The sequence below is a fragment of the Drosophila montana genome, unplaced genomic scaffold (assembly GCF_035044405.1).
Source record: "Drosophila montana isolate Dmon_TW-CO22-7 unplaced genomic scaffold, ASM3504440v1 contig_2583_1, whole genome shotgun sequence".
NCBI classification, from domain to species: domain Eukaryota; kingdom Metazoa; phylum Arthropoda; class Insecta; order Diptera; family Drosophilidae; genus Drosophila; species Drosophila montana.
In genome coordinates this window covers 633,709-650,963 of record NW_026997446.1, presented here as the reverse complement: position 1 = coordinate 650,963, position 17,255 = coordinate 633,709, and the positions used below count along the sequence as shown (strand labels likewise).

General features: G+C 44.5%; 1 protein-coding gene across 1 annotated transcript in view; it reads left to right on the top strand.

Moving 5' to 3' along the window:
• Nucleotides 1-17,255, top strand: part of RhoGEF64C (Rho guanine nucleotide exchange factor at 64C) — a 45,444-nt gene that overhangs the window by 24,490 nt on the left and 3,699 nt on the right. The window contains exons 2-3 of the mRNA XM_064683269.1: nt 12,358-15,230; nt 15,331-15,726. Coding sequence (XP_064539339.1) covers nt 12,358-15,230; nt 15,331-15,726 — 3,269 coding nt within the window. The remainder of the gene's footprint in view (nt 1-12,357; nt 15,231-15,330; nt 15,727-17,255) is intronic.

The following is a 17,255-nucleotide window of genomic DNA, read 5'->3' as shown; positions in this document are numbered from 1 at the left end:
CAGACAACAACAGCAGCAACACACTCGAAACTAAACGTTGCCTTAGATTTCAATTTTGTGTGTTTATATACATATATATATGAAAAGTCAACTCGACTCACAATTCAATTATGCACAGCAAATATCTTTCAATATCAACTTTCAGCATTAAAGTTGCCAATTAATTTGGTTTTTATATCTATATACATATATATTGTATATATATATAACTTTTCCTCCTGCCTGAGGACCGACTGAATGTGTAGTCTGACCAAATCTCTAGAGCTGCACTTATTTTTTTGATAATCTTATCTAATATTTTTTAATGCCAATCGATTGTTGTGATTCATATAAGTCCAAATAGCATTCGAAAATCCGACTTTATTTACCCGATATATTTGATATATTTAACTATTGCTTTAAAACTTTAAATGGTCTTCGCTCGTTTATTGAACTTTGATCTGAAAAGGATATGCCTTTTTCTTGGACTCGTGAAACTCTATAGAAAGGATATATATATCCAACATTGGACTTTATTTGGCTGAGGCAAAGCTTTCTATATAGAAAAGCGTTTCTTGTTGCCAGTAGAAACTTAAGAATTGACTATTCCACCTATATTCCGTTTGCGGAAAATGAAAAGTCACTCTGAAACCCAGTTTTCAGTTAAGGAAACCTTAACTTTTAATTTCAAAAACAATGTGAAAGCTTCCCAAATTATATTTCGAAATAAAATAGAGGAAATTGTAGGGAATACAAAAAACCTTTTAAATAGGTGTATTTCAATATACAAAAGTTCGCAATAGAAGAAATCTTTTAAATATATCTTTTTAAATATATACGAGTTCCTATAATTGAAATTTAATGTCTAATCTTTACCATATATGCTTAAATTCCAAATCTAGAGATTTTAGACCATATAGTCTAATCGATTGTCGCTTTGATATGGACAGACAGACAGACAGACAGAGAAGTTGACAAGGCTAAGCCAACTCGTCTCTGATTCTGGCAAAGCAACCGCACAAAACGAGTATACCCTTTCGCTTGATCATTTTTAATGGGTATCGCTGATGCAGGACTTAACCGAGCTGCTTTAAAACTTGAAAAGGCTTTTCGGATAACTTCAAAAAGTCAGCGCTCATTTGGCAGTTGGATATGTTTGTACAGTGCTTCTTCTTCTTGTTCTTCTTCTTCTTCTACTTGTTCCACTTTTTATTCTTCAAAAACCATCTTCTTCTTCTTCTTCGGCTGCTGCTGCTGCTGCTGCGCGCTTGTTGTTGCTTTTCGCAAAAAATTATCGTAAAAGAATTTTACCTGAGCTACGTGACTGCTGAACTTAATATCCGTTTGTCATAAGCGTTTCTAATGCACACACACACACACGCACACACACAACAGTCATGGCTGCACTTAGCACACACACACACACACACACACACGGACACACTACACGCACACACACTCTCTCGTTTGCACGTAGAGCAGCTGAAAGCGCAGGCAGGAAAAGCGCTCGTTGAAGGAGTTGCTGAGAGTTTGGGCTGGGAGGAGGTAAAGGGGGGAAGAGGAGGGGAAAGGCGGGGTGGGACATGGTTTACCTGTAAGGTTGCGAACGCGCACTGCAAAACAAAAGCCAGCGACATTTTTCTAGCTAAATTAAGTATTTTTAGTATTTTTAGAAGTTGTCGCAAAACTTTCGCACAGCGCGTGCTATTGTTGTTGTTGTTGTTGTTGTTGTTGTTGCTGCTGTTGGCCTGGTCCTATCTATGTCTCTGTTGCCAATGCCAATGCATGCGCAAATTTTACGAGCAGATTTCTGAAAGGTTGCGCGCAGCGCTTTAATTGCATTTTGTGCGCGTTGCCTTTTGCTTTGCCGGCGTCTTGTGCTTCTTCTTTAAATAATGCAGCGCATTGTCTGCAGCAGTCAGGTAAGCAGCCACGCCCACACCAGCAAGAACTAAAAAAAAACAACAGAGGAAGGTGGGGCGCCTGCTGGCCAGCCATAAAAGCAGCAGCAGCAGCAGCATCAGCAGCTCGCCAAAGTAACTCAGCCTTTTTACGGCTGCTTTTTGTGCACGCCAACAAAAAAAGTCCATGCGCTAGCGCAGGCAGCTTGCAGCAGTTGGAGTATGAGGCAGAAAAAGGGTATATATTAGTTATATATATTAATTAAAGTGCAACAGTTGAGCTTAGCTCTAGTCCACAGCTTCCCTTGCCTATCATATCTGTGATTAGGGCATTCGCGCTTCGTTGTTGGGTTTTGCTTTAAGACTTTCCCTTTGTTGTTTTTCTCTCAATTTTTTTGACATAAAAGCGACGCGACTGCCATTAAAGAAAAGTGTAGCATTCTGCTCGGGCTGGCGCTGGCGCTGATTTTCAGCGCTGGAAAAAACGCTTTTCGCAACGTTGTTATAACCGCGTGCAGTAGCAAGAAATTTTCCAACACATTTGGCCTGCAACTTGGGGCCAGACTTGTTTTTGGCCAGTTGCTTTTGTGACCCCCCTCCCTCTCCCACTCCCTCTCCCACTTTCCACCTCTCCCCCTCTCTCACTCTCTCTCACCCTGCGCAGTCATTTCGCTGGGCATTATTTCTTTTTGCCATTTCGCTTCGTTGTCCCTGGGCAAATAATTTCACTGATAAAAGATTTTCAACGCATCTTCTGCTCGCTGTTTTGCGCTTTGGCAATATGTTTTCCAACTGCTTGTTGTTTTCTTCTTTTTTTTTGTTATTTATTTTTTTGCTCGCCAAATGGGAAAATATAATATAGGCGGCGGCGTTGGCGTTGGCGTTGGCGTCGTCGTCGGATGCGCCTTGTAAGTAGTTTACGCGCATTTAAAAGGAGCCCCAGCCAAGACAAAACGCGACCCAGTGGCCAAGTCAGCAGCATCTGGCCCAGAGCTCAGACCGTGCAGCAGGAAATGAATGTTGCGCAGGCGGCCGGCAAAACGTGCCACAACGAACAGCAGCAGTAAAGAGCAGAGCAGGCGACTGCAGCAGCAGCAATTGTTGCTGTTGTCCTTATATACCCTTTAAGAAGAGCCCATAAAGTGGAATGACTGACTGCCTGATTGACTGACTGATTGGGTGAGTGATTGAGTGACTGATTGGTAATCAATGCGCAGTCTAAACCTAAAGAGCTAGAAAGCTTACACTGAGCTGAAGAAGAACGCTTAGACGAGGCTTCTTGTCAATTCCACGCGCATGAGTGGAAAATTTGTGGAATATTGGTGGAAAAGGGTTGCAAAAATATTTTCAAAGATCTCCATCTGCCTTTTAAAAGCAGTTTATGCATCAGACGAGTCGATAAAGTTGCTGTTAGCCTTGCTGTCTTTCCATCTCTCTCCCTTTAAGATGAAGAAACACGCTTAGACAAGGTTTGTAGTCAATTCCACGCGTGGAATTGTGGAAGTGGAAAATTGGTGGAAAGCGGCTGCAGAAACATTTTTAAAGGTATTCATCTTCATTTAAGAATAAGTTTATGCATCAGACGAGTCGAAATAGTTGCCGTCGCCTTTCTATCTTTCCATGTGTCTCTCGCTTTAAAATCTAGCCCCTAGGGTATGGTGTTTAGGCTTCGGCATCTCTCAAAGACATTTCCACTTTCCTGCTGAAGTGTTAGGGTATTCAGTCTTCGGCATCTCTCAAATACAACCAGACTTTCTTACTGATGCTACCTTACGCTGCACTTTGTTGCAGCTATTGACGGGGTTTGTTGTCAATTTCACGCGCAAAAGTGGAAAATTGGTGGAAAATGGGTGGAAAACGGCTGCAAAAACATTTTCAAAGATCTACCTCTTCATTTGAGAAGTAATTTATAAATAGTTGCTGTTAGCCCGGCTGTCTTCATCTGCCATTTGTCTCTGGCTTTAAAACCTCGTCCCTAGGGTATTCAGTGTTCGGCATCTCTCTAATACATTTCCACTTGTCCTGCTGATGCTACCTTATGCTGCACTTTGTTGCTGGCATTGTCTCAGTTGTTGCAATGGGCAATTGTTTGCTTATTTCACTGACAAAATGAAACTCGAATCAACTCGTGCATTTCTAATGCGCGTTTATATGCTTTATCTCTGGAATTTGGTATCAACAAAAAGCAACTACAATTTGCCACGCCCCCCACTCCCTCCCCTCTCCCCTCTCCGGAGGCCGTTGGCAGCCACTGACATGTTCTGACTTTTACGGCTGGTATACATTTTTTTTCTCCTCGCCTTGCTATTTTCTTATTGAAATGAGCCAAAGTGTGTACACAATGTTTGCCAGCAGCCCGAACTCTTGAGCAATATTATTACATTGCCAGCGCGTCCGATAGCAATCCCAGGCCCCATTCCCATTTCCATTTCCATTGCCATTGCCATTCCCAGCTCCTGCTCCATGTCCATCTCCATCTCCATCTACAGTGGCAATCCCAAGCCCAATCGCTGCTCGGCACTTTGCCAGACTCTCGGATTCGAGCCAGTTTGTCAGCTTGTCAGCAAGTTGAGTGTGCAGCTAGCATGGATAGTAATAGGACTTGGGGGCGTGGCAGGAGGGGAGGGGGGAGGGTGGGGGCAGCTGCTCACTTTTCCTCATCCTAACCCGCCCAAGCTTTTGTTACTCATTTATTTTGATTTGTTTACCATTGCGATTTATATTTCTTCGTTTTCGTTTTCCGTTCGCTCTTGGAAAATAGTGAAAAGCGAGCGCGCGCGAGCAGAGCAATAAAATTAAGCTCGGATTTATTGACCCATTTCAGCTTGACTCGCCTAACCCCCACCCCCCGCCCCTAGTCAGTCACCCCGCCCCCGCCCCTCTCCGTCAGCCCTTCAGTCATTGCTGTCCGTTTGCTTTTGTGCAACAACTAAATTAAAATGTTTTACTAATCCCGACAAGTAACGCTTTTAATTACTTTTTCTCCTCAAATGCACACAGTCACATTTGTAATGGCCCATGGCCACGCCCACCTCTAAGCCCGCCCAGCCCCTTGTTAGGCCCAACTTATCCCTTCAGCTGCTGCTGTGTATACGTCTGATGACAATAATAATAATAATAGAGCATACAACAATAGACAGACAGAGAGAGAGAGAGAGACAGACAGAGAGAAAGGTAGATTGATTTTTAGTTTTAGGAAAATTGCTGTAAAATTTTACGTGTAATCTTTTTGGCATTTAATTTAATTAAAAATGCAAAAACAAACTGAAAATTGTTTTCACATAAATCGAGAGTCGAGCTGCAAGCAACAAAGCTTTGAATTTAATTTGAAAAAAACTGATTTTATCCAACATAAATTGCATTGTAGTATTTTCCGAATTCAAATAAGCTTGTTATGAAACTTTTCAATTCGTTGACAAATCAATTTCTTTTGGCTAAATCTAAAAAATATTTTGTTACCCAATCAATCCAATCCACAAAGCTAGCGACAAATGTGCGTTGAAATTTATTGAGCTTATATATATTTATATAGAATAGATATTGCAATATGTATATATAAATATATTTGTATGTTTGTGTGTATGTAAAATGAGAAAACAGAATTTGACATCAATAAAATGGAATGTACAGAAAATGAATACAGAAAAATTTAAATTTAATATGCTTGCTTTGCTTTTTTCATTGCTTGACGCTTGCAATTCTCAACGAGTTAAAGCTTCGAAAGGGCATATTGCGTTTGTAACTCTAGAGACGATAGCAAAGTCTGCTGTTAATCGAACTGGAAGCTTCTTGAAGCTTCTTCTTCTTATATTTAAACGGGCTGCCAAATCTCGTGGAAATCGGATAAGATTTGACCAAGTTATGGAATGTGGGAAATGTTGATCCATGTCTATATCCGAATCTTGGGGTAAGATTTGGACATGAATTTCGACAAAAAAATAGGTGTTCATATTTGAATGCCAGATTAATCTAGAGGGAAAACCATGAACAAAAAGTCCAACCTTTTGAAATTCGGATGAAATTTAACCGAGCTATGGGGGTGGGAAATTTTGACCTGTGTCTATATGCGAATCCTAGGGGTAAGATTTTCACATGAATTTCGACTAAAAAATATGTGTTTAGGTTTAAATGCCAGATTAATCTAGAGGGAAAACCATGAAGAAAAAGCCAAACCTCGTGAAAATCGGATGAGATTTGACCGAGTTATGGGGTTGGGAAATATTGACCCATGTCTCTATACGAATCTTGGTGTACGGTTTTGACATGAATTTCGACTAAAAAATGTGTGTTCAGGTTTGAATGCCAGATTAATCTAGAGGGAAAACCATGAAGAAAAAGACAAACCTCGTGAAAATCGGATGAGATTTGACCGAGTTATAGGGTTGGGAAATTTTGACCCATGTCTATATAAGAATCCTAGGGGTAAGATTTTGAGATGAATTTCGACTAAAAAATATGGGTTCAGGTTTGAATGCCAGATTAATCTAGAGGGAAACCATGAATAAAAAGACAAACCTCGTGAAAATCGGATTAGATTTGACCGAGTTATGGTGTTGGGAAATATTGACCCATGTCTTTATACGAATCTTGGGGTACGGCTTTGACATGAATTTCGACTAAAAAATGTGTGTTCAGGTTTGAATGCCAGATTAATCTAGAGGGAAAACCATGAAGAAAAAGCCAAACCTCGTGAAAATCGGATGAGATTTGACCGAGTTATAGGGTTGGGAAATTTTGACCCATGTCTTTATACGAATCTTGGGGTAAGATTTTGACATGAATATCGACTAAAAGATAGGTGTTCAGAGTTGAATGCCAGATTAATCTAGAAGGAAAACCATGAACAAAAAGTCCAACCTTTTGAAATTCGGATGAAATTTAACCGAGCTATTGGGGTGGGAAATTTTGACCTGTGTCTACATATGAATTTTGGGGTGAGATTTTAACATGAATTTCGACTAAAAAATGTGTGTTCAGGTTTGAATGCCAGATTAATCTAGAGGGAAAACCATGAATAAAAAGACAAACCTCGTGAAAATCGGATGAGATTTGACCGAGTTATGGGGTTGGGAAATATTGACCCATGTCTATATTCGAATCTTGGGGTAAGATCTTGACATGAATTGAATGCTAGATTATCTAGAGGGAAAACCATGAAGAAAAAGCCAAACCTCGTGAAAATCGGATTAGATTTGACCGAGTTATGGGGTTGGGAAATATTGACCCATGTCTTTATACGAATCTTGGGGTAAGATTTTGACATGAATTTCGACAAAAAAATAGGTGTTCATATTTGAATGCCAGATTAATCTAGAGGGAAAACCATGAACAAAAAGTCCAACCTTTTGATATTCGGATGAAATGTGTCTATATGCGAATCCTAGGGGTAAGATTTTCACATGAATTTCGACTAAAAAATATGTGTACAGGTTTGAATGCCAGATTAATCTAGAGGGAAAGCCATGAATAAAAAGACAAACCTCGTGAAAATCGGAAGAGATTTGACCGAGTTATGGGGTTGGGAAATATTGACCCATGTCTTTATACGAATCTTGGGGTAAGATCTTGACATGAATTTCGACTAAAAAATGTGTGGTCTGATTTGAATGCCAGATTATTTTAGAGGAAAACCTATGAACAAAAAGCTAAACCTCGTAAAAAGCGGTTGAGTTTTGGCCGAGTTATGGGAGTGGGAATTTTGGACCCATAAAGTTCCTTGGGCATGTATGTATGGCAAAAAAAGATAGATTTGTGCCAAGTTTCGTCAAGTAAACTTTAAGAAAGAGAACTCGTTTGCAGGGAAGTAGGCTTATTCCTCAAGAACATATATCCTTTTTAGACTTTCAAGAAATTCTCTCTTTAATTCTCCAATTTATCCATTAACCAAACTAAATTTTCAATTTGAGGCCAACTTTTGCAGCTCTGCGCTTGCGAGATTCTCAATTATCACGTATACGTCGACATTTTTTTTTTGGAGAACGCGCGCTGCTTTTTAAAGCTGACGAATGTTTTACAATTGTGTGCACATCTTTATAGCGAAGTACAAAAGGTGTTAATTAAATATTTCAATTCAAAGACAACCGATTACAACAACAACAACAACAACAACAAGAATAAATACAAGCGTAATTTTCAACAAAATCTCATTAAGTGGCTCTGGCTGAAGTAGCGCCAAGCAGGTGGCATTTAGTGCTGACAGCAACAGCAGCAAAAACAACAACAGCAATTAGAACAAAAAACAAGCAAGGGCGATCTAGACGGGTATGCCCAACTAGTAGATAACCTGTAGCCCGCGGCGAGCTGCCATTGCAAGCATTCCAAGCTTGTTTAACAGGCATCGTAAATAAAAGGACACATATACACACACATATACACATATATATACACATCTACACTCACATATACACATATATACATATATATATACAACTATATATACACATATATACACACGCACACACAGTTGCATAGTTTCTTCTTCCCTTTGCCTCACACTTTCTATGGCAAATTCATTCTTGATTAACTTTGTTGTATTCTGCCCGATTTTTATAAAATTCTTCAGGGCTTAAAATTTTTAGTTAAATTCAGGATAATTTCTAGTCGTTGTTGTGTTGAACTTTGTACTCAAGAGTCGATTTTTAGTTGCCCAAATGCCATTAGCTATCAGCGGGGTGAAAATCCCCAAGAATGGCTACCCAAAAATGGGTCTACCTCATCGAAGAGTCTTCGAATTGGTCAAGGACTCGAATGATCCCGCAGGATATAAGAAAAGTGTCTCTGTTAGTCGCCTCGTACGACAAGCGATGACATGCTGTGGTGGTATTCTAATGCCCGCCAACCACACGGGCGATCAAAGCCGATTAAAATTCTGGATGGAACGAGACGAAGTGTAAAATATTCTGTGCCTGAGTATACTCTAAGATTTCCCATATCCCCAATTTGGCGAGTCAGGCTCTTTTCAGGTCTGACTTGTACTCAAAAAGTATTTCGATAACGATTTTTATGCATCACTTAAAATAAATTCGATAATTATTTGGAGCTACGTTCAAAGTCTGAAGACTCTAGCTCTGAGTCTTTGAGATAAGATCTAGATAGAAGATCTAGAAAGAAGCTCCAAATAGATCTGTCTATATCGACTCAGCTCTTGATTCTAATCAAAAATAAGTTCACTTTAGGTTTTCGTAGATGCTTCCTGCCGCCTGTTACAAACATTTACACCAAACCAATCGACCCTCCTTGCCTAAAAGGGTAAAAACCAACAAAACGAAAGGCCAAAAGGAGCGTAGCAAATAGTGGAAAAGTTGATTTCGTTTTTGCATTCAGCTTGTGCATTGTTTCGCCTAAACATTTCTTTTTTGTTCAGCTCTAATTGTAGTTTTGTCTCTGCTGCTGCTGTTTCTTCTTCTTCTGGTTGTTATCCTTGTTATCCTTGTCTCTGTTGTTATTGTTGTTGTAATTTGTCGCTATTTAGCATAGAAAATGCGATTAGCGCACAAAGGTTCGATTGAAATTCAAGTGGTTGCCGCAAATAATTAATTCGCTGCCAAAGCCAAAACGAAAGCCAAAGCCAAAGGCAGAAGCCACTCGGCCACATCTGACAGATGTACATCATTAATGTGCGCTAAGCAGCGGCTGCAGCTCAGCTCAGCTCAGCTCCAATCTCCGCGCTGATGATGACACTCATTAACATAAAATGTCCACCTTTGGTCGTGGGACGCCCAACCCCAACCCAAAGTGACACACAGCCATAAAACCAGCTCACTTTTCACACTCATTAAAATGGACGAGAGGCGAGTGTGATAAGCAGCCCGGCTGCTTCTTCCTGCTCAAGGCCAGACGCGAGTGTGTGTGTGAGAGTATGTGTGTATGTAAGTAGGTATGTGTGTGTGTGTGTGTGGGAGTTAACGGGCGCACAACAACTGGCCGTGTCCTGCAACTGCTTGCTTTTATCTCGCCCAGAGGCTTGACGTCAATTTCTGCGGTCGACGCTGACGCTGACGGCGACGCCGACGTCGACGTCGGCAGCGCCACTCAAATTTCAAAGATACGCGCGTGCGAACCCTTTTTGCAGTTGAGACTCCCAAAAAAGACAAGAAGAAGAAACAACATCAACACCAAAAAAAAAAGAAACGCATTTAAATGTAATCTATTATCTTAATTCCGACACAAATTGTTTGCTGCCTTCAGCTTCAGCTCAGAGTCTCGCGCTCTGCCCGCGTTGACAGCCGCGTCTTTTCATCCCATTTGGCTCTAAAAACGAACAGCAGAAACAACTAGAGCGGTCTAGACGGGAGTGTACGACCGGGTGATACCCTAGGTCCTGCCATTACAAATATTCTGGGTTTCTTCTATAAAAAATATAACTTCTTTCGGGCTTCTTCGACTCAGCTCTAAAAACGAACAGCAAAAACAAGTAGAGCGGTCTAGTCGGGAGTATCCGACTAACAGATACCCTAAGCCCTGCGTCGAGTTGCCATTACAAATATTCTGGCTTCCTTCTAGACAATCACACCTTCTTTCGGGCTGATTCGACTCAGGCTGAGAGACTCTTCCTTCAGCCTGTTACACTCACTTGCACATAGGCATTATACCCCTTTCTAGTCAATGTCTGCAAGGGTATTATAAAAGCCTCAAATAATTCCAAATGCCATTTAGCAGCGTTGACTTGTGCACCCAGCGCACAGTCAAGGACTTGAGCTGCCTGGCAATTCAAATGCCAACGCAGGACAAGCACAGGACAGCAAGAGACGAGGGCAAGTCGGGGCGGGGCGGGGCAGGGCAGGGCAGGGCAAGGAGCAAGCGGCTGCCGCTGAAAAGCAAACGCTTATCGGCCGCAACGTAAATCACCCAATTTACCATAAATAAAGATATGTACATATTGTCAGCGAGCAGCGGGAAGGGGGGGAGGGGGGGCAGGGCAGGCGGACAGAGCCAAAGCCGCAGACGAAGCCAAAGCCGAAGCCGCCGCCGCCAGCAAAACCAAAACCAAAACAAAACACCTTATCGCTGGCAAGCACATCTTTAAGTGCCTGTCAACGTGGCGCTGGGCGCAGGGAGCAGGGCGTGGCAGCAAACGAGGGGTAGGGTCGGGGGGTGGGTGGTTGGGCTGGCTTCGTTTAACCAGTGGCTACTATTTGCCGCCGCAGGCATATGAATCTGCATGCATGAAGTTGCAGTGCTGCCAAGTCGACAACACAGTTAGCCATTAAATGGCTAAAAGGGCAACCAGAGTTAAAATAAGTGCAAAATAACTTTTTGAGAAACAGATATTTTAAATTGAAAGTATAAAAACATTTTATAATTAGCTAAAGCAAATGTTAGGAGTGCACGGAAAATATCTTCAATAGGAGAAAGTTATAATTTTTGCAGTGCTGCCAAGTCGTTAGCATATTTAGCCAAAAAATAGCCAAAAGTGCAACCAGAGATTTCTCTCTATATAAAAATGAGAAAAAGTTCGCAGTAACTTAAACTAAGTAAGAAAAATCTCTTAAAAGAACAACATATATTTCAGTTTAAAGGAACATGTGGGTATATATTTTTATAAATTTAATGCTAAGAGTGCAGGGAAAATATCTTCAATAGGAGAAAGTTATAATTTTTGCACTCATAGAAAGTATAAGACAAAGCTCGAAGTTACTTAAACTAAGCACGAAATCTCTTTATGTAGAAAGATGTATATATTTTTTAAATTGAAAGTAGAAGAAAGAACATGAAAACTTCCTTTTTAAGAACACAAGATGATTCGAATTGAAAGAAAAAAATTACTAAGCATTTTAAAAGCATTTTTTCGCGCAGTGTAACCAGAGCAAATGCTAAGAGTGCAAGGAAAATTTCTCCAATAGGACTACTTAAGTTGCAATTTTGCAGTGCTGCCAAGTCGACAACGTATTTAGCCATAAAAAAATGGGTAAAAGTGCAGTTAGAGAAATTAATTAAACTAACCCCAAGATCTCTCATTAAAGAACGAAATGTATTTCAGATTAAAGTAACAAATGGTTAAATATTTTAAGCCACTTACACAAGCTTTTAGTATATCTTTTTTTTTAGCGCAGTGTAGCTAAGAGTGCAAGAAAATTATCTTCAATAGGACTATTATATTCGTAAAATCGTTTTGCGCAGTGTAGTTAAAGAAGAGTATAAATTATTATTCAGATTCAATATAAAGGAAAATGTACTTCGACCCATTTCAGCCCATTAGGCAGACACTCGTTTTTGTCGACCATTGATATATAAATAAATAAAAAATACAAATTTAGCGATAGAGTATCCGCAGCCCAACTTGACTGTAGTCACAACTCTAAAATCACCCTGTTTAGTTATTTCAATGTCCTGCACCCAAGCACCGACCCCCGCGACCCCCGTTCATCAGCTGAAAGCCTTCGCTTGCCTGCTTTGGCTGTCTTGGGTTTATTTTGCAAAAGCAACATTTTGCTAGCTGCGACACGCGATTCACCACTTGCCATCTACTCCTTTCCAGGCACCACAACAACAACTGCGAGAACGAGAGCCCAAAAGACGACGGCGGCAAATCGCGATTATGACGATGATGACGAGCACAACGACAGCAACAATAACAACGACAAGGAGCAGCACCAGGCTGAAGCTGAGGACAACGAGCAGGAGCAGGAGGAGCTGGAGCTGGAGCTGGAGCTGGTTGGGAGGCCGCGGGCAAGTCAGAAGCGTGCAGCACAAACGACACAATCGCGAAATCCCATCAGACGCGCTCACAGCGAAAGGCATTTGTCTGCCGCGCCCAGCTCCGACTCGACCAAGTCGACCAGGACAGAGCCTGGCCAGGCTGGGAGCCTGCGAGCTGCGGCGAGCGGGCCGCAGAATGTCATTTTAAATTTTAAGGACACAATGGCGCTGCGCATAAAAAGCAACCGCAACGACTCGAGAGATTTATTTCAAAGGCGGCCCACAGAGCCGCCGCCGCCGCCGCCAACGACGACGACGATGACGACGACCGCAAACGGATTAGAGAAGCAGCAGCCGCAAATCAATAAGTCAACTGCTGCTCCGGCTCCACGCCAGCAAAGGACTGTGGTCCGTGTGGCGCCGTTCAACAAGAGCAGCGAGGTGCATCGCCTGAAAATCTCGCACAGCGAACAGCAAGAAGTGGAACACAATGGAACCACGCCCGCCACACGGCTGCTGCTGCCCAAGAAGACATCGATACTGATTAGCGGCGACGATTGCTACTCGACAATGAATCTCAGCACGGATGCCGCCCAGCCGCTGTACCAGTCCTCCGTGGTGGTCAATAGCCAGACGGCGAACAGCGTCTGCATCAGCGTCAGCAGCGCCGCGGAGCTCATCGAGCAGCACAATCTGCTCAATACGCTGCGCAGTCAGCAGCAGCAGCAGCAGCATCTGGCTGCGATAATACCGATCCGGAGCAGCATTGGCGGCGAGGTGAATTTGCAGCGTTCCGCCTCTTGCATCTCCTCCACCTCGAGCAGCTCGACGTCGAGCAGCAGCAGCTCCAGCGGACGCGGCCGCACGCTCATCCGGCTCGACTATGACAAGGATCTGTCCACCAGGCAGCTGGCGGCAGCTACCACAACCACGCCCATTAATACACCATCACCGCCGCCTACAATATGCTCAACGCCAGCCACGCCTCCACCGCCGCCCTCACCCGATGCGGAGCTGGTGCCGCACGAGACGGAGCTGCTGAAGATCCTACGTAATCCCGTCGAGGCTGTCAAGCGTAATCTGGTGCCGCACGTTTGCGGCTTACGGGTGCCCTCGACGGCGGAGACGACGCGCAGCAAGAAGATGCAGGAGGCAGCTGCCACGGCCACGTCCACGCCCATTAAGGAGGCGAGCAGTTTTATAGCCAAGCTGCTGCAGGATCCGATGCTGGGCCAGGTGGCCGATGGCCTGGAAACGGACACCGTGGCGGAGCTGATCGAGAACTCGCTGCAGCGTCTGCAACGGACGCGGCAAACGATCGACATGAGCGGCACCAAAGATCACGACGACATGAACCGGCTGATCAGCGTCTCGCTGCAGCGGGTGCGCCTGGAGCGACAGCCCGGGTCGAGCGGCACCAAAGAACAGGAGGAGGATCGTCTGTCCAATCGCGGCAGCATCAGCTCCGCCAACAGCTTCGCCTCCGCCCACAACTACGAGCTGTTCGACTTCGAGGCGGCCGCCAACGAATCCGACTGCTATCAGAGCTGCTCCAGCGAGCTGGCCGCCGCCGGCGCACTAGAGGAGGAGGATGAAACCGAGTCGGAGCCGGTGTCCGGGCCGGAGGTAGATGCGTCTACGCGCGCCAAGTTCTATCAGCTGCTGGTGGATGCGACGCTGGCCGAGATCGAGCATAGCACGGCGCCCACGGAAACGGAGCATCATTACGAGTCCATACGGCATCAGACGGATCCGATTTACGAGGAGATCAACGAGGTGCCGCCGCCGTTGCCGCTGACGGCACCGCCCCTAAACGATGCCGAGCTGGAGAAGAAGGCGGCACGCTCGATATTCGAGGGCGCATCCAAATACGATATACTCTCGTATCTGGTGGACGCCAAGGAGCGGGGCCTGGTGCGCGAGGAGAGCTTCGACAGCTACAGCAACAATCCGAAGATTATCGAGGAGGAGGCCGCCGATACGCTCAGCGAGCTGGAGAAGCGGGTCAGCTGCGACGAGAGCCACAGCAATATGAGCTCCTTGTCGCCGCCGCCGCACAACTTCATCTGCGGCAAGAGCGGCGGCGGCGATGTGGAGCGCCAGGACTCGGGCGTCGGCTCCGAGACAAGCAAATCGTCGCGCAGCAAGTACCAGTTGCCCGCGGTGAGTCCGCTGCATCTGTGCGAGGATTGCGACGGCGCCGTCGAGACGCAGCTGAGCGAGGCGGGCGTCCTCTATGCGCCGCTCGTGTGCCGCAAGTGCGGCAAGAAGCGCGTCGAACGCAAGGAGATCATCACCGAGATTGTCGAGACGGAGGAGAAATATGGTCGCGATTTGCAAATCATACTGGAGGAGTTCTGCCAGCCGATGCTGGTGGCCGGCCTGCTCACCCAGGAGCAGCTCTCCGCAATCTTCCTCAATACGGAAGACTTGCTCGAGAACAATCAAACGCTGGCCGAGCGTATGCGCGATGCCCTCGATATTGCCTTGGAGCAGGGCGACGACGATTTGCTCACCGTGAATATTGGACGCATCTTTCTTGACTTTACCCAAATGCTGCACGCCTTCGAGAGCTATTGTGTGCGGCAGGCGGGCGCCAGCCTGCTGTTGGCCAATCTCGAAAAGGAGAAGGAGCTGCTGCGCATCTTCCTCAAGGTGTCCCAAATGGAGAATGCCGTGCTGCGTCGCATGAATCTCAACTCGTTTCTCATGGTAAGTTCGCGTCTGTCTTTTATATTCATGACTGGCCCCTAAACGTCTGTTTCCGTTTCCGTCTCCCTCTCTCCTCCTCCTTCTCTCTCCCATCCTCCAGGTGCCCGTGCAGCGCGTCACCAAGTATCCGTTGCTGCTGGCGCGCTTGTATAAGGTGACGCCGGCCCATCTGGAGGGACGTGAGCTGCTGAAACAGGCGCAGGAGAAAATTGAATTGCATTTGAATCACATCAACCAGGAGGCCAAGGATGTCCCCACCAAACTGTGGCGCCGCATCAGCTCGTCGAGTCCCAATCGGCGCGCCTCGTGCGAAATTGATATGATAAACATCAAGCTGCGCAAAATGGCCATCGACATACTCGAGTGGAATCACGATGAGGTCCGTTTCGCCATGGAGGGCAAGCTGCTCTACACGCAGCCAGCCGACAGCAACTGGAAGAAGGCGCGCACCATCAAGCTGAATCCAGTCAACGCGCTGCTCGTGACCAATGGCAAGGTGAGTCGGCAAGGGGTCGGGATTAAGGGTGGCAGAGCTGGCGAATGTGATAACTGCGTGAGTCACGTCCCACACTCGCAGAAGCCACAACTAGGAGTCCTGTGATGTATCGGAATATTCGATACCGATTAATCGCAGAAGCCACAACTAGGTAGTCCGAAATGAACATGGAAACTCGTCAAGGAATTAATCGAAGCTGTGATGTATCGGAATAGGAGATAGCGATTAATCGCAGAAACCAGATGTATCGGAATATTCGATAACGATAAATCGATAATTCCCAAAAATGTTCCATTTATAAAAGAATGTAAATCATTTGTAAACCCTTTTTTTGTGATATGAATTTTGTTCATCAAAGCTACAAATATTTCGGAATATTCATATTGAAAGCCTTTCCCCAGAACTAGCAAATATTATATTAACTATTGGGAAACTATAGGGAAAAGTCTGTCTTGTATTCCATAGATTGCACTCCATGTGCTTCTTTTTGAGGTGATTCGGAAGCTTCTTTGGCACCTACTATTCTCTTTGTTGGATGTCCGAGAAACAAACAGACCGAAAGGTCCAAGAAAAGAAACGCACAAGAAAAGAAACATCCAGGAAAAGAAACATCCAATAAAAGAAACATCCAAGAAAAGAAACATCCAAGAAAGGAAACATCAAAGAAAAGAAAACAGCCAAGACAACATCAAAAAGAGAATAACGTCCATGAAAAGAAATATCTATAATAAGAAAATTCCAAGAAAAGAAACCTCCAAGAAAAGAAACATCTGAGAAAAGAAACATCCTAGAAATGAAACATCCTAGAAAGGAACAGCCCAGAAAAGAAACATTCAAGTAAAGAAACATCCAAGAAAAGAAATATCAATGAAAAGAAAATTCCAAGAAAAGAAACATCCAAGAAATGAAACATCCTAGAAATGAAACATCCTAGAAATTTCGAAGAAAAGAAACATCCTAGAAAGGAACATCCCAGAAAAGAAACCTCCAAGAATAGAAACATCCAAGGACAGAAACATCCAGTTAAGCTCGGTGAAAATTGCATTCGTGAAAATTGACCCATAGACGTTTCGATATTTTTTTTTTGCCAGAACTCTGCAAAGCCAACTGGCAGGCTGCGTGGCACGAGTCCTGCTCTAAGCCTGCAGTGCGAGCCTGTTACTCCTGCTCCTTCTTCAGCTGCGGCTCTGGTCACGTTTGACAAGCGACAAGCGCCAAACGATGCTCAGGCGTTTGACATGAGGTGTGGGCAATTAGCGAGCGGCGCTTGCACCTAATAGACATCCCCTCTTCCCCCTCTCTCCCCTTCTCTCCTGCCACCTTCCGTTCACTACACCTCTTCATAGGATCACGCCTTCTAAAGTGGAAGTGGCAGTGGGATTGGGAGTGGGCACTCGTGTCGAGCTGATGTCATGGCAACAGTTTTGCCGTGCGATAAAAGATTTCAACAAATCAGACCAGAGCCGAGTAGAGCTGAGGAGAGCGGAGGGGAGGGGAGGGGAGCGGAGCATGGCGAGTGCCCGTTGACG